At 41.2% G+C, this 23999-nt stretch overlaps 1 protein-coding gene across 2 annotated transcripts in view; it reads right to left on the minus strand.

Annotated features, from left to right (window-relative positions):
• Positions 1-23999, minus strand: part of unc5db (unc-5 netrin receptor Db) — a 189460-nt gene that overhangs the window by 102579 nt on the left and 62882 nt on the right. For both annotated transcript variants that reach the window (XM_034597032.1, XM_034597031.1), the window contains exon 2: positions 4809-5024. In XM_034597032.1, the coding sequence (XP_034452923.1) occupies positions 4809-5024 (216 nt within the window). The remainder of the gene's footprint in view (positions 1-4808; positions 5025-23999) is intronic.

A 23999-nucleotide genomic window follows, 5' to 3' on the forward strand; every position in this document is an offset into this window, starting at 1 on the left:
CACAGGTATCATTGGAACTATTCCACTCACAAAGTGTTTCCCTGATTGACTTCACATGTTGTATTTGAACACAAAACACTGCATTAACGCTTATGTTTCTTCATAGTATTAGTCCCGCCCTCCTCCCCGCAGGTTTACGCCCCAGCACCTGTCACTCATCTTGGTGAGTTGTATATCTTAAAACAGCATCCAGCCTGAGGTCTTAGTAACAGGCAGTTGTTGCTGTGGCTTGACAGATTCTGGTGATGGTGATACTTCACCGACAGCCATGCCTGTGGTCATTTCATTTCAGAACAAAAGTTCAGGCCTCAGGATTTCTTCTGTCTCCCTGTCCTGTTTCCTGGAAGTGTTTTTCATCCTTTTTTTTTAAAAGACTGATGAAAAGTACTGGCTTTTCTATTAATGCGTAAACTATGGTCTATCTCTTCATTCATGCATTCTTTTTAAACAGCTCAGCAGTGATTATTTTAGACCAGCCAGTGTCCCTTTATCACGGTTTGGTGCTTTGTCCCATTCTGCATTGACTTAATTTACATGCACACCAATAATCCAATCATAATGATATTAAAGCTCCTTCATCCAACAATGGCACACATTCAGTCATCATAGCAAGAAAAGCACGAGTGTAACTAATAGTATTAACTATGGCTCAGTCCCGTCAAGTATTACAGTGAGCCATGACAGGTGGGTCAGCGTGCACAATACCAGGGCCTTGAGACTAAGAGACATTCAGTAATGTTGTTAGACACGTGCGTTTCTTGCCAAGTTATGTTCAAATATCTACGGTGAATCTTTATCAGAGAATTAGATGCCATTTCCAGACATGCATGTCTTTCCTTGTATGCTGAAAAAAGTGACTAAATGCACATCTTAACGACAGCGTTGGCACAGAAAGATCAGGTTTGAGGTTGAGGTAAACTGTAAAGCTGTGGAGGCTTTTATGACACTCCTCTGTAGCATGGGAAGAGGAATACTAATAGAACAATCCTGATGCTAACAGCTCAGAGTTATGATTCAGTGGATGTTTAGTTATCATTGGATGTAATCAGATTATTTAGTCCGTGTGCTTTGTAGGACTGTTTTGCTTGTCAGACATAAGAACCAGGGAGACTGATTTATTTGAAACTAGTGATTGTTTTCAGTGCTTGCAGTCTGGGATGTGTCCTGAATTATGGGCTTCAAAACGTAGTAAAATGTCATTGAATAAACAGAGAACTTCTTTAAAGAAAAAGAAAAAATCCTGTTCATTTTTTGAACAGAGATTTAGATTATTTATCATAATATTATAACCATCCAATGCTTGAAAAAAAGTATGGCTATTTACTCAACTGAATACCGGGACTCTACAGTATGAAGTCGTGCATCCCCTGGTTGTGCAATAATAACAATAAGGCGTTGTTAAAATAAATAAATAGAGTCAGTCAACAGAAACGCACAAGTGCTTTTACTTTGAAGCGGGTACAGGAAGTGTTGAAAATATTGATGTTGTGACATATTCAACAGAGAGACATTGAAACTGTGGTGAAAGATCATTTTCACTGTCTATTCTGATGTGAACCTTGGGGCACTCAGAGGAAATAGTTGAGGCCTTGATTCTCTAGAGGAGCAGCTCATGTGACTAAGCCGCGAATGCACCGCGCCGCTTACGCAGGCAGTGTGGCCCGGGCTTTATCTAGTGAGCTATGAAACCATGGCAGACTGAATCAATTCAATCTTTGAGGGGTGACATTAGGACCCTGCTGTTTCATACTTTCACTCACACGTCTTGTATCAAATTAAAACCACCATGTATTACAAGGTTAAACAAACGGATGTTCGTTGGAGAGGGCCTATGTTGCTCTGTTCCATGCTAGTTGATGATAAGTAGATCATACTTCAAGGCTTGGAATGTCATTTGCACAGAAATAAAGTATCTGTATGAAGTTTGATAACATTAGCCACTTGTGGACATACCAGCACAAGTGAGCAATCGGAGCAAAATTCCTGTGTACTGAAGAGAGCATGGCTGCTTTTTAATGCCCCTGAGAATTTAGCGATTCAGCTGAGTAAAATGTGCTGTGTGTAATATTTTTTTGTAAAGAGTTTTCATGGTCATGTTTTGATTCTGTATCCAGACATTTTAAATTTCACTTTGGCAGATTATTAACACATATGATGCAGCACAGGCTTTTGACCTTTGAGTAGCTGACTGTCTTTTGTACTTTTCCACTGCACGCAGAACAGCAAAGAATCGAGCTTCTAAATTTCATGTTGCCATTATCAAGCTCCCAACAATTTCACAGCACAGCAATCACACCATAATGAACTTCCACAAGCAATTAAAGGCTCTTTCCTGTGGAGCAACCTTCATGAATACAATAAAGACGGCTTTCTCACAGCCCCTGATCACAGCATATCTAGCCGAGGTGTCTCATTGGCTTTGTTGTTTGCCAGAAATTCCCTGAAGAAGATTCCGTCAGGTCCTCTAATCATCATGCTTCCACCTGACAAACACTTATTGGGCTTAATTGGTATGGCACCCTACTGCGCCCCTCACGCTCCAAATCATACCTGTTACACATATCAGCATTAGCTGGACATGTGTTAGCTCTGGACCTTGTTGAAAGAGTATTCACACATTATTTGAAGGTTTCTAGTCTAGTCTCACCTGAGGCTCTGAAAAATCTCCTCAGTGATGGTGCAAACATAGACTGACTCAATAATACCCACTCAGTTTAATTTCTGAAGATGAAAATTTAACTAAACAGTGTAACTTGGCCTAAACCTAATCATTAAAAATAACTGCAACAAGGAAGTGTAATCTTTAAAATCACAGCACCATTTAGATTTATTGACTTTGAAAAAACATTTAATTTTACTAATTCAATACTTAATATGCCTAATAACAGGCCAACGAAGCATGTGAATGGAGATATCCTCTTATCGCAAAAAACTTTTTATTTTTGCGTCTGTCGCACGTTAAGTAGCGTCATCAACCATCATGAACCCCCCCCCCCCCACTCGCTCACGGTGAATCCACTGGGGATCACCTGCTGTGTTCACACATCATATTCTTCTGACTTTCTACAGACTATATACTAGGAGGCCAGGTGGGGAATGTCTGCAGAAGGGAGGCTCTGTGTTTCATCTAAAATGTATGAATTGTTATTTTCTTTACTCTAGAATGGGTCCTTTATATTTAAATACTTTATATTCATTGGGAGTGGGTCCTCTCTTCAGAGCCTGACATGTTTTTTACAGTAGCCCAAACTGGACAAACTAAACACCTTTTGAGTTTTATGACAACTGAAGGCTACCACAGGTTCTCTTTCATGTTTGGAAGGGGAGGGTGAGGTGAGGGGTATTCAGTTGCAACATGCAACTTCACCACTAGATCTCAATAAACTACACACTGAACCTTTAATAGAAAAAAAGCACATTTTGAACGGGTACTAATTTAGAAATTCACTACCGAAAAGTTGGGGGACTCAGACAAGACATATATAAAGGTTTTAAAACAGAAGCAGCACAGTATGAGAGCTTTAATGTCTAGTATCAAAAACACTGGATCCTACGTTTACCGTAATACAATGTGTTAGCTTCTCATTGACAACCCCCTGTCAGGTTAGGTCTCATGTCATGCAACTCTGGCTCTTCCATCCATCAAACATGCTCCATACAAAATCCTGCAACATGTGGTGGATGTCAGCGAAAGCAAGTTATTTCTAATACATGTAACCACAAAGTTTCTCTTTGCAGGTCAGTCTTGATTTATTTTTAGACTGCGAATGACCTGTTAGGAACCAGGGAGTTACAGGAATGACCTGAAAACATATTTCCTCTCACCATGGCTTTTCAAAGTTAAAGTTTAAAAAGTTTGGAGTATTTCACATGAGAAAGTCACATGTCTGCACTGTTTTGAGTGTGGTCTCTTCACCTTCAGTGTCACTTTCATTTAATCCATCTTACTGAATAAGCTGTATTCCAACTCATCTGAGGGAATATTTGATTTCAACTGACTGTCTCTTGTGAGAACAACAATATTTATTAATTAATCAATCCAAATTATTTTTTATTTACTTTGTCTGTTGTGCATTTATGTATTGAATGTATAAGAATAATGTTGACGATCCAGGGCTCAGAGATAATTTGGGAATTCAGATATTTTCTTTTAAAGGTAAGGTTGGCAAAATAAAGTCATTGTCGAAGCATACATTTACTAAAGGTTCCCCAATTCATTTGTTCTGCACCATTCACATTCCTGTCAGTGGCTTTACACAATCCTACTGGAACACAGGAGGTGGCCAACAAAGGCAGAGAACAAGAAGACTGCTGGCAAGCAAACATTCAGTATTGTGGGTTTTCAGAGTGTTTGATGAAGAAGAAACTGCATTCAACACAATGTGTTTTATGAGTCACACTGATTTTAACCATTTTCAGTCAGGACCATTTTCATCAAACTTTTATATAAACTTTAAATTTGGCAGAATGGCTCAGTTCTGGCACCTCCCTACACTTCCACATACGTTGACAGCCTGAGGTAGGGAGAGCACACCTGCCAAACCGTCAATGAGCGTTCATGGAAAGTGAGGCGGACCGAGCAGCAGCTCAAAGAACCAGGTACAGATCAGAGCAGGCATCAATGACAACATGTGGAGATGTCGGGGAGGAGGTGGGTTGCAAAGTGGCTTTGCAGTGTTAGCATGAAGGGTTGGCAGCTAAAGCAGCTTAAATAGAGTCCGAAAAAAAATCTATTTGTTTATATGGAAATTCTACAGGGCACCTATTCCAGCCAGTGGAGTACATGACCGAAGGGAGACTCATCTTACCGGTGTTGAGGTCTTTATACTCGTGGGAGAAGTGCTCGTTCTGGTGCACCCATTCTCCGTTGCATTTGAAGAAGATCTGTAAGGCGGGCGCGGCTCGACAGCGCAGCTTGATGGGGTTGCTCTTGACTATGTAGGCGTCCTCCGGCTCCTGGATGAAGTGCGGCAGTGTGCCCTGCGCTGAAGGTAGGGCGTCAGGCTGAGCGTCACCCGCGGCGCCTGCAAAACAACACCAGAGTCACTTAATCTTCCCACTACATCTGTTTTACAACGGCGCTGAAATGAACAACAGGGAGACTGACGGAGACAAAGGCGATCCGCGTCCTTTTCACTTAGACACACAATTCAGTGACAAACATTTTCAAGTGTATTTTTCTTTCCCAACAGCAATGTAACAGCAACTGCTTCTTAATTTGAACTGATTGTTCGGTGGACCATGTTTTTAAATCCCCATTCATCAGAAACATATTGCAGAATGGCAACATAGACACAAAGTAGAATTCATGCCCCATTCAAGCGAAACTGGTCTCCTCAGAGCAATTTGCAGATGAATGAAATCAGAGCAGACCAAGTGGAGAGAAATTATGAGAGGACTGATTGCCCAAATTGTGGCTGTGGAGTCTGAATACATCTTATCTCAGCCACTAGGCTCAGATTGTGGTCCACACGAAGACAAAAACAAGACAAAAACAGTCTTTGTGTTGCCGCCAACATGTCATCGGCGTTAACAACAATTCACAGCAGGTTAACCCTTTTTTTACTTCCAGCCTGGTGAGAACTGGGCCCAGTTCTCTTTTACTGTTCATCACGGCAGCCGATTGATCCGAGCAGTTTTTGAAACACCAATCTGAGCGATCGTGAGAGCATGACTTTGTTTGAGGGATTTTCTTTTCATTTTACTTTGAAGGTGGGTGTCAGCTCCACATGGTGTCCTGTACTCGCCTCCTCAGAGTAAAGCACACAGAGCTCTGCGGGGCCGGGGCAATAAGGAACAGGATGTTTGTGATCCTGTCGTCCCCGGGATCTTTCTCGGAATTACGCCTCAGTCCCATCAGCGCAGCGCCAGCTAAGCTATTCAGTGCCGTAAAAGCCCATGAAAGCTATTATACCCCACCATCAAATCCAATTCTGTTCTCTGAAATCGAATCGGCCGGCTTGCCACCTCTCTCAATCAATGTTGTCCTTGTTAAATGGGTAAATGAATGGGTGCAGGTGTAAAGAGAGGCCACACATAAAACAAACAGGGGGGGGGAGTGGATGAATGGGAATAATATGCTGACACTACCCACTGTGGGAGAGGTAGTCTTAACTTAGCCATTAAAACTACCATCATGAGCTGTTTTCTTAGTGTTCAGTACCTGATAATACTAGGTGCACGGTATGATGTTATTTTCTATGTGAAGTCTGTAGGGTGCTTTCACACTTCTCTACATATAACACATTTTAGTGTATACATGCTATTATTCAAAGTCTGTTGGTCCAATTTATGATACACATAGTCCAGGTACAGTGTCAACTTACAGTGCCCAGAGTCTTTCTCCTCAGATCATCTGTATGAAGTAAATACGTACACTGAACTGAACCGCATTTATATAGTGCTATGTCTCACACTCAAACATTCACACATTCACACACACACACACACACACACACACACACACACACACCCTCCTATACACAGTGCTTCTTTATTCACAGTGGCATGTGTGATAGGTGGAGTTCAGTATCTCCATGTCAACGGACACATTGAGTCCGGGATCAAACCACCGACTCTCTGATCAGTGAAAGAACTGCTGTACCTCCTGATCCACAACTGCTGCTCACATGAGCTGAAATAAACTGGATGATCTTGAAGTGACATTAAACATAAACAAACACAATGGTCTCGATATTTCAGCTTCCACGGTACTGTCTTCCTGGTGGATGGAGTCATACAACCCTCGTGCTATTATGTCCTCTGATTCACAAGAGCAGATATGAACACCACTTTATCCAGTGATAAAAGAATCAATACGCAGCAAATGTGTCTGAAAACACTGGCACACGACTATGTTGTGTCACAATTGTCTTTATGTCTTGACAGAATTGTATTGTGTCTAGAATACTGCTTTATTCTATCACACATTGTTATTTGATATTTGTGTCATTTTTACGTCCTTTCTGTTCAATATGAGCTCAAGTATTCCGCTACCATCCTTTATTAAGTGGTAATAGGTTTGCGGCGTGTCCATAGATTGGTTTTGTCTCGGGAGAGGAGTTACATGACGGGGAACTGTGTGTGACAAGTGGGACAAACAGGAAAACAAACAACTAAACACACAGGTATGATTTTTATAATGAGAAACATGAGGGAACGCACAACGGTAGCAATTTCCTCCATAACCAGTGGAATAACGGGTGGAAAATTGTTCTAAAGCAGACGGAGATTGCATTATATCACGCTGCTGTACGCTGGTGGATAAGAGGGACCAAACTGGATGATGGGTTCGGGGACAGTAAATGAAATCAATTCATTACATCCGCAGAACTCGGCCCAGTGCACACATCCGATATAAAATTGACTTTTGACGTGAGATCTTTTGTTTTTCTCCTACCCCGTCTCCACGTATTACATATAATACATTTCAAGCCCATTATATATTCTTTCCATACATGACACTTAAAGAAGAAAAAAAAACCCATCAAAGACAAGGTGTAGTGGAGAAATCAATGTGACGGTGAATCCCTGGCGTTTGAACATCACAGGCTGCACCACAGTTTGAGCTGGGTTTAGCCCTCACACATCACATACCACCTGACGTGGAGGTGAGCCATTACACAGGCTACAAACAGCTGATTTCCACACACACTGCATCCCACTTCTTTCATGTACTGATTTTATGTTAATTATAAGGGACAGGCAATAAAGGGAGAGGTTATTTTGACACCTTGCTTTTTAATTATCCTTTCTCCAAACTGTTGGATTTTCAAAGAACGTGGGTACTTTGTCTAACCTGGCGCAACCTGTGCCTTGTCGACAGGTACAGTGTCTGTGGAGAGCCGCCTTCAAAAGAAGGATCAGTGGCGCCCATCTGCACACGGTCCCATGAAACCATGGAGGCGTTTTTCTTCCAAAAAAACACAGTTTTCCCTGCTGAGTTCAAATTACTGAGAAAATTACACGGCTCCTACATCAGCTGCTCATCATCCATTCTTATTCATAGCAGATATTACGACCTGACTAGTTTACTGGCTAAAACCCTGAAAGTAGAATTTCTATGTTGCTGTATAAAGACACTAATTGGATTGCATACGAGTAGAGATGATAAATAATGATTTCTATGAACTGTAATGCAATTACAACATAATAAGGAGCATTCAATTTACTTTTTAAACAACTCTGTGAACTGGATGGAGGATGACTTAGGGGGTTGGTTACAGCACCAGCCAAGAAAACAACACAATGGTCCCTGTGTTTACTATTTTATTGTGTGTAAACACATACTGCTCCTTGGATTTGCAGGTTTATTAACCATCATCATTCCAACTTGTACCTCCACCACAGTTAATGCCCTATCTCACATGTCAAAGCAGTGTTTCCCATTATTTATCTCGACCGTCGCTGCCCACCATTTTCTAATTACGCAGACAGTCATAGTTTCAGCTGCGTACCCGCAAATAGCACGCAATGCAGCTCTCTCTTTCACGCATCACTTCTCTTGAGTCTTTAGTCTGTGTACCTGACACTGGGAATCTGTTAGAGAGGTGTACATGCGCATACACGTGCACCTCCGCTACCGCTAATTGATTCAATGAATTCTCTGCAGCGAAAGGGAAACTAAATTCCTTTATCCACCCATTTATTCAGATCATCACCAACATCGAATGGGTTCTTTCCTGACCCATACCACAACCTTCCATCACGTTTCATGGTAATCTGTCTGGTAGACAAATACAAATAAAAGATGACCTTCTCAGCATTGGTATTAAATCAATCAAGGTGGTCAAGTTAAGAGCACAGCAAAGTTACTCGCTCCTCAGCCTCTTACATTTGAGAGGATTTGTATTCAGCTCTGGCAATAGATGGGTGAAAGAATCAAGAAGACAGCTGGGGCTGAACAAGAAGTGAATGAGCTTCTGACTTTCTCCCAAAATGATCATCTTACAAGTAAATATAGCTGAAATCACAGCACAGCCATTGTCATTGTCACAGTTATGAAATCAGGATTGTAGCTGAGCAGAGAAGCAGCTTGGAAACAGCTTGACAGTGACTAATATGGTTCATACGTCGTCTTAAAGGGCCACGCTTCAGTCGCTGTTTCATACTTATTCCTTTGCAGGAAAACAGAAACAGAAATGCCCATGAGAACTGCTTCTTAGTGAATTCTGCTGTGATATACTGTAAAAAGACTGAAACTAGCTGACACTAGGCAGAGTTTGAATACAATGCAAAGACCTCACAAATATGAGAATTAATGTATTACATCATCTAGCAACACTTTTCTAACAGACTTTTTCCAGCAGGATTGACCTTCCACTGAGGGTGTAGTTGCTGTCTCATTCTAACAATGTCCTCATGATCACGTTTTCCTCTGAGTTACGTGTTAATTGGAAATCTTCAGCAAAATCTGTTTTTAGTGGAAATGATCACATCAGGCAGATTTGAGGGAGGCCATGGTGTGGACAAGATGCTTGTTGTCAGTATCCGTAGAGTTCTTACTTCGATCTCTAAACGTGGGTATTCACACTCTTTGATGCGCTTGTTCTCCAATTATTACCCAGACTGAGGGGGCCCGCCATCATCTGTCCCGTTACAGTTTCATCATGAGCTCTAACTTGGAGTTCTGCATCGTCCCTTCATTCTAGAGACGTGTCTTTATCCTTGTTGGTTGACTCTCCTCTCATCATGAGATCAGACTCCATTACTCTGTGATGCGACTGTGCTCTGCTGCTCCACGGAACAGACGCTTCGGTTTCTCACTATAGAGTCAGACTAAGAGTTGATAAGTAATATTTAATAAAGTGCAGTTTTTCCTTTGATGAACGTGGGTGTTGCCACTGATACAAGAAATGTAACCAAATGGGCTCAGACTGTGAGGTGGGTGAGTGAAATATGAACTTGTTATGTGCCTGAACACCTTTAATACTCGCTACTTCAGCAACCCACATAGACTGGACACTTTCCTCCCTCATCTTTCTGACGTTGGCTCAGAGGGGTCTGTGTCTGACCACTGCTAATTTCTGACAATCACACCAGACGCCTCCAAATTAGTACAAAAAACGTTCAGAAGTTGTGTGTTCATCCTTCCAGCAGCATTACACAGCCACAAAGAAGGAGTAGCTTGGCATTTGTTTTTTGTTTTCTCTTCTCAAAATTCATCTCCCTGCTATATGTGGTGCCTGTATATGTTCCGCTATGAATTCTATAAACTAATCAACATTTTTAATGAGTTTGGAAGACTTGATTATTCTAAATCTCTACAATGTCATCTCATTTTAAACTTATAAAATAGCTTTAGAATCAATGTTAATTATAATTATTATTTAGGACCTCTGAGAATTATAGTATACTTGTAAAACAGGCAACATCAATAACCCCTCTGATTGACTATTTCATTTTATTAAAAACATTTTCCTTTGTCTAGCCTGTTAATTACTAATAGTGAATGTCAGAAATACAAGCATAAATACCAGTGCTGGCTATGAATCGAAGAAACAGCTCTTATTGCTTTCAGGAATTTGCATTGAAGCCTGCTAATAAAACCGAAAGAAGAAACCTGCTTCAACATCATTTAAAGCACTAACACGTTTAATGGTTCGGCCATGTAACCCTCCTCCATCCTGCACCTTCCTCACCACTGAGCAGCCCTTCTCTAATTAGCTAATTGCTGCTATGATGAATAAAAATAGTCTGACACCGCCGAGCCCAGACAAGCCTCTCCTTTCACTTTTTTTACACACTGCACAACAACTAATGATGCGGTGTGTCCTCTTCTCTTAATGTTTAAACATTCAGCACATTCAAAGGTAGCAGATAATTGGAACAAGGTGACAATCCATGCTCCATAAACCAGGAGCTGTAGCCGTGGCTGTTCCATCCGTGATGGCTGCTCATAAATATCAGCCTTAATGAAGGAAATGACTGCGGCACCAATAAGTCACTTATTTCCTCATTACGCTGGTTAATTTTAACACTGCCTCTAAAATGCTCCCTCGCCCTATCTGCTGCCAGTCACAGGTTTCCACCTGACTAAACATGAGGCTCAGTGCAGTGGACCTGCAGCTGATAAATGCCCCGGGTATCAATCTGCATACAGGGACACAGACGACACGGTGGCGGCACTGTCAGCTCGGGCAGGCTGACAAAGCCTGGGAGCCAGGGGAGCATGTTGAACAAAAACAGATTTAAATCAGCAATCTCTTAGAGACATGCCAGGGCAACAACCACTACATGGCCTGTTTGGATACGCAGGGAAGGATTGAGACAGCGCAGAGTTTAACGATGGAGTGTACAGTCATGGAGCTTTAAATGACCAACTTTTGTTGACAGCTAAACCCAATCCTTAGCAAACAAGCTGCACTATTAGGCTCTTCAGAATAAATGGGCCTCATGCAAGAACAGTTTTATATTTTAATCATAAATTTATCGAATCTTACATTTTTTTTGTCCGATGAGTATGTCAAAATGCGTGTAAAAACACGATGAACACTACCTGTGGACATTTGTACGGATGTACATGCAAAGAGTAAATTGGCATCATTATTAACAACCTAATAATACCATGAAAGGCCACACTTCCTGCTCCGTATGTCAGATGTGTTCATAAATGGAAATGTTACATAGCTGAACTTTACGAGTTCAAAGGGTGAAGCCCTGAGTGGAATACAGAGACTAAGTATAGCAGTGCTGTTTATCCTGTGTCACCTGCGGATCGCACTCTCACAGGAATAAAGGCGAAATTGTTCGATATCAAAATGGTTTGAAAGAAAAATGCGTCACCACAGCGAGGTGATTGACGACTGCAACAGCTGGAGTTCAAAGTGACTCTGTGACTAAATGGATGAAACCATATGTGCAATAACACAACCTGCACAGCTGATCTCAGAGACTGGAGAGACCCTTGACTTGTGTAAGAAAAAGAACAAGTAGTAGCTAAACAGTGGGAGAAAGCTAACCAGCTAAGTGGCCCTCTGTTATAAATAAAATAAAATAAAATAAAGAGTGAATTAGGGGTGGGCGATATATCGAATGTATAAAATCACTATATCGTGACCATAGAGTATAAATTGTCACGTAAATGTTTTAACCTGTCAGCATGAAATTCTCTTTGAGTTTTGCTTCTCTCTTCTCATGCCCCTAGAAGAGTCCCAGCGAGTTGACGAGAGTTCAGAGACTTCATTTAACATTATGAATTTAACATTTGTACAGTGTTATAGAGGAGATTTCAAAATATCGAGATTTATATCAGGTATATGTTTTAGGCCATATCGCCCAGCCCTAGAGTGAATATTTACTTTCTTTCACACAGAGCTAAATCATTGTCAAAATAAACATAAATGTTTCACATTCAACAAATATGTGTGCATGTGTGTGCTACAGTCGTGTTCAATACAGCAAGTTCACTATTGACTCAATGATGAGTCACTGGAATCTAATCTAACATGTCAGTAAAATAAATCATATTCCTGAGTGAAGTTTAGAGAAAATAAAAACAGACATTATGAGCCATTACCAGTCCTCTGTCCTCGTCCCTGCTGTGATTCACTAACTGCAGGCACCTCTAATGTTGTAAACAAGGCTAGAATAATAATAGAATGAACTAACGCAATCACATAGACTGCAGACAGACTGCTCTTGTCTTATTTTCTCCATTACAACTCACTATGAGGTTAAGCAGTGTGAAGTAGTTGTGTGAGACAAGACAGGACACTGCCATCAAAACAGTTGAAAATTCAGTTCCATATGTGTGTTGAACAGGTGGTTTAACGAAGGATTTAAGAGGCCTTTTACTTTTTACTCACTCAGACTAACAATCATAGTTGTTGTCAACTCCAGTTATCATCGCTCCACCAGGTTCAGTTTGTCCACCGACACCTCTCGGCTGTGTGTGTGAGCCATTTCAAGTTATTTGTCTTCTGGCAACAATAGAATCAAATAAACCTGAAAACTGTCATAGCAACTGTGACAGTTCTCAAGCCAAAGACAATCTGTCTGTCAATCTGCTTCATGTGCAAAGCTCAAGCTCAAGTTGCAATAAACCAAACGTGACAAAAGAAAACTCATCAACACTAGACTAACTGGAATAATCTACTCCTGTGTATTTCAGCACAGGGCCTTCATCAGGGTGATTTATCACTTACAAATATCTACAGACATTAATGATCCCTAAAGGCTGTATCTTAATCAGAGTGATGATTCTATTACAATACCTGCAAATCTAAAGGCATTACCACAACCCTAAGTGTCGTATTTAGGGCTAAGTTCCATGTTGTAGCATGCCGACACTCTACGCTGTTACGTAAATGAATGTAAACAATTCCCATTGAACATTAGCATGTTAACATAATCATATCGAGCATTTTAGTGTTAGCATTTAGCTCAAAGTATGGCTGTATCATCACCGTCTGGCAGACTGCAGCGAATCATTCGGTCAGCCGAGAAGGTCATGCTTTGTCTTCTTATATATATTGTTGTTTTATGTCCTATGCACCAACCACAGCAAGTCAATTTCCTGTATGTGAAAATACATTTGGCCAATAAAAGAATTCTGATTCTGATCTGATCTGAAGAGAGTGGGGAATTGTTGAGATACCTTACCATTGACTAGAATGATGATTCGAGGGAAATAATTGACAAGGGAAAAGCACTGGGTCATGAAAACCATGAAGCCTCTGGTGGTCCTGCTAAGTTCCATGATAACCAGGCCAGTAGCTGATGAGCTACTCTGGATAGAGGGGCAGACGGTGGGACATAATGCAAAATGAAAGCAGTGTAAAAAGACATTTTAATGATTTCTTTTTGAAAAACAGTTTATATTCAGTCATATGAAAAGGGACTGAAATTGTCTCATAAATCTGAAGAAAGCTTAAAAACTGTAATAAATAAGAACACTCTTCTCAAATAACTTCAGCCGTTTTCAGACATGGAGTTTGCCTTTCACATATTGCACAATGCAGCAGGAGGTTCTCTGCACAGGCGCGTTCATAACAATAACAAATCCTCCAAATTATTCAGGCGAGAGGTGGAGCAGCCGAGTGCAGCAGGCAGAGGCAGAAAGTGACATATTAATTCCACTGCGTAGATCACATGATTTTCTTTACAACACACTGGTGTCGGTTCTTATCGCCACAAACTCTCTTGACATCTTCATCGATGTCTTCCACGTGTATGACACCGCTTTTCACCAGGACATATTTGTTTCCTTTTTTTTTTTTTTTACTTCTGTCGTGCGTTAGAAGCATCTTAAACTTCCCACTCGCTCGCGGTGAATCCAGCAGAGGATCTCCTGCTGTGTTCACACATCGAATTCTCCTGAATTTCTACGGACTTTACACTAGGAAGACAGGTGGAGAAAGTCTGCAGAAACTGTGGAGGCTTGCGGTTTTTTTTTTTATATGATGTAAAATAAAGGCATTTAATCTTTTATCTGGTGGTCAAAACAACATATCCTTGCTTTTAGATTGATAACTGGCTTCAGTGTCAGTCCTTCACAAATCCTCCATGGTAGTCAAGGGTTCCTGAAAGCCTGACAGCACTCCACTCTTTTCCATGCAAAGCCTCCTGACTGAGTTGGACATTACTATTTCACACGGCTACTCCACAGCCAAAGTCCTCTAAAACCGTACATTCTTCTCCTCACATCCTCGAGATCGCCAGGGATTTCTCATGGATTTCTTCAACAGCTGAGATAGGAGGAGGGCAAAGATGAGGAGAGTCAGCAGTGTGAGTATTGGCTTTACATAGTGAGCACCCTCTCAGCTTTCCAGCAGGAGTCCTCCTCATTTGAAAAGCACAGAGTCGGGAGATGTCAGACTAATCCTTGACACTAAAGGAGAAAGAGTAGCTGAATAAAAAACCCAGCAAAAAGGCTCCGCACGCGGCAGCACTGGGAGACCACTGTGTGAACTCCAGAATATAGGTGCTGGAGACACCGAGAGGACGCAAGCTCTGGTAAAGACACACTCAGAGAGGTGATTTCTGTGGGGAAGTTCACCGACATTCACTCTCACGCTAACCTCAACATGAACTCCAACAGAAATCTGATTTAAAGCTCAGAGGACCCGATGTTGTGCGTTCTTAGCAATGTATATTTAACATTAGTGCCACACTTCCCCTTGTGTACGATGTATTTTAAGATACATTTACAGCTTTGCAAGCAGCTCCTGCTTTTGATTTACTCCAGTAGAGTATAAATGTCAACAAGCTGGATTCAGACACAGTATACGATTACTAACAGCAGAGTTATTAAGACTGGGAAAGTGAGTTTAATGTGTGCAAGGAACCAGATGAGTATAATCACAATAATACAGATTACAATTAAACTATAGAATAAGATGCAAATTTACTTTATAGAAAGGGGGTTTATTGTTCTTTTAGGGGCCAACCTATTATTACATACATTACAAACCTGATTTGCAAGTGTTCATAGCTCCAGTAATATATCATGGGACCACAGGGCTTCTTGGGCCCTTATGGACCTTCAGTCCCTAGAGCACAGTGTATGTCCCCAGTCGCCTCCAAACTCCCAGTGCACACAGCAGATGTCACACAACCAATTTCAGCACACACATATTTTAACAATACAGATCCTCAACCTAGAATCTAAAGATTTCTTGGTGCAAAATCCCAAACTAAAATTTAACAAAAACTCATTTACACACGAGTGGCCCCTGGGATCCAGACCTGCGTATGCTTCACTGACCTATAGAAGTAATATTGTTTCTTTTGTTTACAGACGGTCATATACAGGTATAGAGAGCAAATCCTTTCTTTAATAATGCGAGAGGCTACACAAAACAGTTATGCATAAAACCTGATGCAATACATTAAGCTCACATACACACACATTACAGTTGCAGTTTTCCTTATAGGTAGACTATATGACACTACATGAATGGAATCATTTATCAATATTATGGAACACTTTCAGATGCAAAGCCCCTTTTCCACAAACCCACAAAAAAACCCAATAACATCTGGCTTTTTTTACTGCGATGGGGATGGATACAATCAGCATTCACTCGACTGACTCTGCAGTAGACACAGGCTTTATTGGCTCTGGCTCTGATCGCCCGAGATGGGATCATGAACATCCGGGTGAATGTGCTGTCTTCTTCTTTATTTTGGCAGTCTATAGGCACTGAGGCAGCACCTTGAACTTTCGCCCTTTGACAAGTAAATAGCCATGAACGTTTGTGTAGTTCATGATTTTTTTTTCATCTTATGAACAACATGCAACTGCAATTGTTTTCGACGTGTCATGCAAGATGCAACGCTGGCAAAATACATTGGTTTCCTGCGCACTTCCAACATGATTCACTGGGGAAAACAACAAGAAAGCAAAATTCTATACAGCAATGTGAAAAAAAGTCAATCCTCTTTTTTTTTTTGCAGGTTTGTCCATGTTTAAAAAAACAGCTGATACCTTCTAATTTTGGCAGAAAGAGGTAAGGCACTGACAGAAGTTCACCCAGGAGAACACAGGTGGCTGCAGGGATGCAGCAAGCTTCCTTTTTGGTTGAGGGGCACATGAGCCATATTTATAAAAAATATATAGTTATTTAAAAGAAATTAAGGTACACATTAAATACCAACAGCACCCACAAGTTCACCCCAGCAAGTGAAAACACACACAAACACCTGCTCTGTTTAGTAACTGAGAAGAAAATAACTTAGAGCAGCGGGAGATTTCTTTCACTTGCAAGGTGGTGATGTCAAACACAGGCCCCGGGGGAATTAGACCCTCTGTGGGCGATGACTCCATGTGTGTATTTACAGATACACATTTTGTAGCATGACATTGTCAAGCAATATTCCCCCTCCACCAACAGCACCACCCCGTGTGCGTCTCAGTGAAGCCTCTTACATGGCCTGTAATCAATTTTAAAAGGTTGAATGGTATGAAAAGCAATTACACGGCACATGTGTCCACTGTCAGACAGCTGGCGGAGCTGCAGTTTGAGAGGTGGGCTCCCCAGTGATTAGAGAGCATAGATCTGGAACGGTGTCTGATATAGGTTGTTTCTGTTAGATCCTCCTGTTTCACCAGAGGCCCGGGCAGCCTTACAGGCCTGATTGACTGAGACAGCCTCTGACAGTTATTGACAGGCTGCTCCACTTCGAAGAAAGGGCAACAGGGAGAGAGGGGGGTGAGAGATCGGGAAGCAAATCTCCATGTTAGAGCTGCTCACACATGGTTTGTGGCTTCGCGTGGGATCTTTTCTTTGGCATTATTTGAAGGTACTTTCTTATGGACTGGTGTTCGATATGGGTTGTTTATTAAATATCAAATATCTGCCACTCACCGTATCCTCCAGTGAGATTCCTCTTTAATAACCTTCCAGAAGAACAACAATAAAACTTGTTTTTCTTTTCCACGTTTTACTCTATTTGCCAGTTTGCAACAACTTTTTCAAATTGATAAATGCTTGTCTTGCTGCTCTATGCCGCTAAATGAAACCAAACATTACTGCTCAACCTGTAGAAAAGCCTCCTGGTGTTCAGGAATTGATGAGTATTATACACTATACAGCTTCAGTGCCTTCATTATAACTGTATTTTTGTAAAAAAAAAGAAAAAATGCACAAAATTCAAAATTCAATGCAGCCTGGATATTAGTGACTGGATGAGACCAAATACAAGGTGATGGGCAAATTAGCCAAAGAACTGAGAATCTGTTGCTGAAAAAAGTTAAGGTTAGCTAAGGTTCATATTTTCCCTTCTCGGGTTTTTGGTTTTCCTTTAGTGTGTCAAAGCTTTGTGTGCATGTAAAGGGTCTGTTAGGTGACTATGGGCCATTTCCACAGCACAAGGAGTCCACCTCTCCCACAGCTCCTGAAATGCCTCGTTTACATTCCTGGCTTTTTTTCCCTGTAAATCATCTACATTACAGAGTTCAACAGCTTCAACCAGCAATGAGTCTGGGCTACACAGGTCAGGGATCTTTCTGACTTCACATCCATACTTTCATCAGATTCACGCAACTGCTTCTGTGGCCACCAAAGCTTTAAAGACATGATATCTTGACAGTCCAGTGTGAGAGAGCTTCAAACACAAAGCCTCATTATGCCGGTTTTGGCAATGGCCATTATTGAACAGACTGTGTAGTGGAAATCTGAATTTTTAATTAAAAATAAATAAATAAATAAAAGTATGATCACATCTGTTAGTTTGGGGGACAATCGCCGCCATGTAGAGACGGCTCACCAGAGTTGTGTTTTGTGTTTTGGTCTGATGTGAAGAGAAAAGAAAGGGATTACAGCAGATCACATGACCACTGCAACATACAAAGACAGCAGCATTTCTGCAGCGCAGTAAAGGAAACGATTTGTTGGTGTTGTATGCAATTAACACTTACCCAGTCACACCATAAACAATCAGTAATGATAGAAAGAAAACAAAATAGAACATAATTAGTATAGTAATAGAAGTGGAGTAGACATGAACTGTGTTCCAATTCAGGGGCCCCCTACTTCGGAGGACTCTGTCTACGTGGAGGGTGAAGAGAAGAAGAAGGTGGTCTTCAGGGGCCACGTAGACGGCCTGGAAGGCAAAGGCCGAACTGATTTGAGATGGTCTGGTCTAAGGATTGGCATCACCAGCCTGTCCCGTCCTTACTGCTGTCGCCTAGTTACAGAGCTGCAGTTGGACACAACAAAGAAGTTTCAACGGCCCTTGGTACCGTTAACAGTTGAGTTGGGTTGAAGCCAGACACTTAAAGATCGTACATCTCGTCACCGAAATGCAATGAATTCTGGGATAGGTAGGCCCAAGAAGGACCCACCCATTGGAGCCTTTGTTTCTCAGGGTTGGAGGGATGCATTTGTTAGACTGCATTTGTCGGAGAGTTCGAAATAAGCCAGTCCAGTTGCGCCTTTGTGATCGGCCTTCAAATGTAGCCTGCGAAGGATGCGCGCCCCTAAATTGAGACACAGCTATGCAATTATGCAGGAACAGCTTAAACCCCACTGAACTCTCCGGTACACTGTCACAGAATCTCCACATATGTCACCCATCAACACCTGCTGTCAGGCCATAATGGAGCTCAGCATATTTGTCTGTGTGGACAGAATGATAGGTGACAACCTGTGATTCCTGTAAGATCACAGTCTGCAACCTGTGCTCCATGTTTGCACCAGACGAGGAGAGAAATCTCTCAATCCGTATGCTTCCAGGTGTCGTCTCCATCAATTAACCATTTCAATCATGCTCTGTGAACAGGCGTCATTACTCTGAGCAGCGGGTTGAGATACTGTTGGCATCTGCAGCTCAGTTAGGTGTTGATTAACAAATTTGAAAAAAAAATGTGTGAAATCAACAGCTTCTAGATTGTGGATGTCATGTGCAAACTTACATTTTTACTTTTACTTCATTTTAATATTAAACTCACCTCATTCCCCACATGGACAAAAACATAGTTACCTGTAAAAGTTGACTACAGCTGTAAATACAAGGTAGTGTGTCGTGCATCTACCTGAATTGACATGAGTGTGACAACTGAAGGTTTCCAGGAGGTGTCATGATGGAACTTGTTCTTTTTTAGAACATAAGACATGGTGAAGAACATCCATACGTTTAGGGTCGACCACACTTTTGGGGTTGCCAATCACCAGTTGATTTTAACAGATGTAAGCAACCAGCGAATGTTAGGGACATATCTTAAGCTGTGTACTTTAGTGTCATCAAGTGTTTCGGCCTTTAATCACAATTATGTTACAAGTCTAACCCGAGGCTGGAGGTCAATCTGACTTTATTCCCCTGTTGCCAGCCTCCCCAAAAAGCATGACAGTACACTAAGAAATGGCTTGTTAGCAGTGTTAGCAGTCACAATGGATGCCGACAGTTCTACCAGAGAGCCACAGGCTGATCGGCATTACATTTTGGTCTCATGTATAAACATGAGGTGTCTGCTGTCCTAATCCTCACAATACTGCTGAATCAATCTGCCCTTTATTAGACTTCGAGCCACTGTAGGAATGTTGTCGCTGGAAATACTGATGACACTGATTTCCATATTACTACAAAATCTATCCCTGCCTCAGACGGCCTTGTAGCTGAGCTAACCTTGCTTCTATGTATCACAGGCTCATCAGATTAAAAATTAATCCCGAGGCATAAAACAGGAATAGACAGGTTGTTTGATTCACAGACACAGGCGACTTGCGCTTCAAAGAACATATTGGTTATGTAATCACACAAAACAAATAAATGAATTTTACGCTCTAATGTCGTCTGTTTGATGAGCCGAGATGTTTGAGGAGCATTTTGTGGCAAAATTAATTTGCTTCAGGTAATTTCTCTAAGTGTGATGGTAGTCAGAGACTTCAAATGTGGTTCAGAGGAGGTCGATTTGATGCTTGTTTTATCTGCAAAACCTCGGATAACAGTGCAGTCAGAAATCACAGACACATTTTTTTGTTGGCTCTGCACTAAAGCACACTGGGTTGGAAAGGACACAATGAGTAAGAGGTTCAAGTATTGACTCTCTTCCATTATTTGTGTTCCATCCACATTAGATAAACAGTGTAGATAAATAGCCCTTTCTATACGCTGTATATGACACGTTAATATAAGTCCTTCAGTTCAATCAGTCATTGTCTGAGATCTCTTACTATCCTACAGATTGTCAGCTAGTTTCATTCATTGCTTTTTAGGCGCTTTTTGCCTCATTACAATGTTGATAATTTTAGATGGTATTTTATTTAGGTAAAATCCTCAAAGCATTTAAATAAATTATTAGTCAAATACAGTTATTCCTCCTCTTGCACTTAGCTGATAACTGCTACATTTAATGAATTATGTGTTGGCTGAAAATTAGATAGAATAAGTAAGCAAAATAATAATCCATCCCATATAGAAAATAACTATTGTGACCATGAGGGGTGACTGAACCATGATTTGAAAACAAAGTAAAGGCTATAATCAAGTACAACAATGATATCATCATTAAGTCCACTACGGCATTCTGTCTGACGTTATTCTGCCAGTTTTAGAAACACAACCTGAAATAGTTTTATGTACAATGCTACCGTTTATCATTTTGGGTGTTTTGTTCTTATTTTTTTCCCATCTAGTTTACACACTATGAGAAACGCCAAGAGGACCTTTCTAATGCGATTAAGATGTATACATGTCTACATAATGCAAGTGAGGTCTGAATGTCTTAATTTGATTATTGTTTCTTTCAAATATGACCTTATTTGGGTTAAGGTAATCATAAAATGCTCTTTACGTGACAGTGTCTTTTTCAAACTTTTATCTATATCGAGTGAATATCAAAACACAGGTGTCCATGTTGAAATACTCATTGTTAATCTGCTATGGGTACAAAGTCTGCATTTGAAAACTAATATGCTGAAGGGCAGATCATTTAGAAAATGCCCTACTAAAGTTTAAACTAAGCTGAATCTTGTTGAAAGTCAGAGTATTCAGTCCAGATATTGTACCGTTCCGTTGGAATGTATGACATTTGAATTAGACATAAATAAAATATCACAGAGACTGCATCTCCCCAAAGTGAGAAAAAAAGGTGTCCAGCCGGATTGGAACGTGTCTGGCTTTGTGAAAGGCTTTGATCACTCTTTCAGCGATAGCAAATGACTTAAGCGATACCTGCGCCGTCTCTTGGCACATTCGGAATGAAAGGCCAGAAACTAATTACAGACTGTGACTGCCTGACAAAGCTCCAATTCCAACTCATTTCCCCTGTCAGACTGCGAGAGAGGGCGGATGCAGGAACTTGTCAAACTCAAGACTTATTTTGCATAACCCACCCCCCATCCCCCCTTGCCTTTAAATTCTAGCAGTCCAGCTCACAGCTGTCTCTCGATGAGAGAAAAGTGCACAGCAGCTCAGCGGTCATGAGGTAAACTGAATCTCCAAAGACAAGAGGCGAGTGGTTGGGGCTGATTTATTTACAAGCTGGCTGATGGGGGCCACAGAGGGTCCACGGTGGGATTCAGGGGAAATGGCCTCTAAACCCGGGCTGAAGCGGCTCTGATGAATCTTATTTAACAGTCTGCTTTATACTGTGGAGGGAAAATCAAGGTGCTTCCACCACAGTTGTATTCACACAAGCACAGAAACAGACAGGGCACAGATAGATTCAATGAATCAATGCAACCCTCTGGCTCTTCAGAATTGTTATTTCTAGTTTCAACTGTGGCCCAACAGTAATTTAAGCAGGCTGTTTTATAGTCTACACAACATTTAGTTTTTCAGGGTCATTGGGCCTGAACCTAGGTAAGTATTTAAGACAGTGGAAACCTGACAGGTCCATCAGATGTCTCCAATACACGCTTCATGTGGTTTTAGACTTTTATATCTTTGGATCGTAAAAGAAAACCCACACAGTCTCAAGCACACACATAAAAGAATCAGATGCGACACAACATTATAGTAAGCTTATTTTGCCTTGCTGGTCTGCAGCTACTACACCCACAAGTTGCAGTTACAGGGTGATTTACAGTTCACTCGGTGTAAATCAAATAAAAGATATGATTCATGTGGACAGGAGGATATATGACTTATTTGTGTGAGCCCCCAACTTGTCCTCCAGCACCACCACAGTTCCTACTTATCCAGTGAAAGATCTCAAGATGTAGAAGATAGACAAGACATTCATGGTCCCAATAGAACGGATCCTAGTGACTTTGGTGATGACCTCTAGTACTACGAGTACTACTACTCGGGAAAGTAAATAGGTTGTGGCTATTAAGTATTGAATGCATTGCTATGAAACTGGTTTCTGACATATACAGTATATCCCCCTCAGGATGAACCTGAAATAAATACTCTCACTTTTCTGGTGCACCAACATCAGGTCAAATTTTGAATTTGTCCAGTCGGTTTAGAAACAAATACTGAGAAATAATTCTTAACCTAAATTCCCATGAAGTTTAATTAAGAATTGCAAAAATACAAGGAGCATAAGACAACCATAACACACATCTGTTTCAAGCCGTTTCAGTGTATTTATTGTGTGTTTGGTCGAGACAAGATCCAAACCTGACCCGAACAGTGGCACAGGTACAAAAGCTTCAAAAAGTCAGCAAATGATTGTTCGCTTATTAGCCAACATAAGCCAACATATGTTACCAGTCACATCTAGAAAAGGTCAATATATATACAGGTGTCGCCTAGGCTACGGCATAGGTACTATACATTGTGACAATGCAGACCGCAACAGCTGTGAATGGTAGCATGTCTCATCCATTTCTCTCCTTCTGCCTTAATCAGATCTTTTGTCCTACATCATCCAGCATCTTTTCTTTATTCTGTGTTACAGCAACATTCATTATTTCCAATATTTCCTCTCTCAGTTGCCACTGCATGACGTACATACTTAATGGCATGGTACACTCCGCAATGTTTGTCTGTGTTGCCATGATGACCACGCTCCTGTACGCCTGCCACCAGTGAGGCGCTATGCTACTGTGGGTCATATCAGAGGGTAGGAACAAATGACATGTATGCTCATTAAGTTTGTTAAAGATTCAGTAGCACGCACTGAATGTATCAATCAAGTGAAGAACAGCAGCAGGAATATATTTGTGCTCACCCTGGAATCTCAAATCTAGAAGTAAATCAGTGGAAACTTTACCATGTAGATAGAAAATTGGCCACGATGACAGAAAATGTTAATTTGGTGGAAAAGCCAATATGCCAATCTCATTGCATCGAAGCATTTCGTCTTTCAGCTGTCAGCTCCATCCCGTTGATTTATGAATATATCATTTTGAAATTGATTGAGCGGTTTGCTGGGGGCCCTTGTTAATATTTCACTTGACCTCCCACCAAATTGGAGTTTATCATCTCTGACAGATGATTCCACTGTGCGGAGGAATGCAAGATGTGAAATGAAGCTGTTGCTCCATTCTCCATTTCATTAAAAATGCAACACAGAACCTGGCAGAGGTGAGGCGTAATGAGCGGCAGCAGGCACCTGGGTCCCCAATAGGTCTTATTCGTATACTACACTGCTTTGTCTGGGAAAA

The sequence above is a fragment of the Hippoglossus hippoglossus genome, chromosome 9, assembly GCF_009819705.1.
Source record: "Hippoglossus hippoglossus isolate fHipHip1 chromosome 9, fHipHip1.pri, whole genome shotgun sequence".
Taxonomy (NCBI): Eukaryota; Metazoa; Chordata; class Actinopteri; order Pleuronectiformes; family Pleuronectidae; genus Hippoglossus; species Hippoglossus hippoglossus.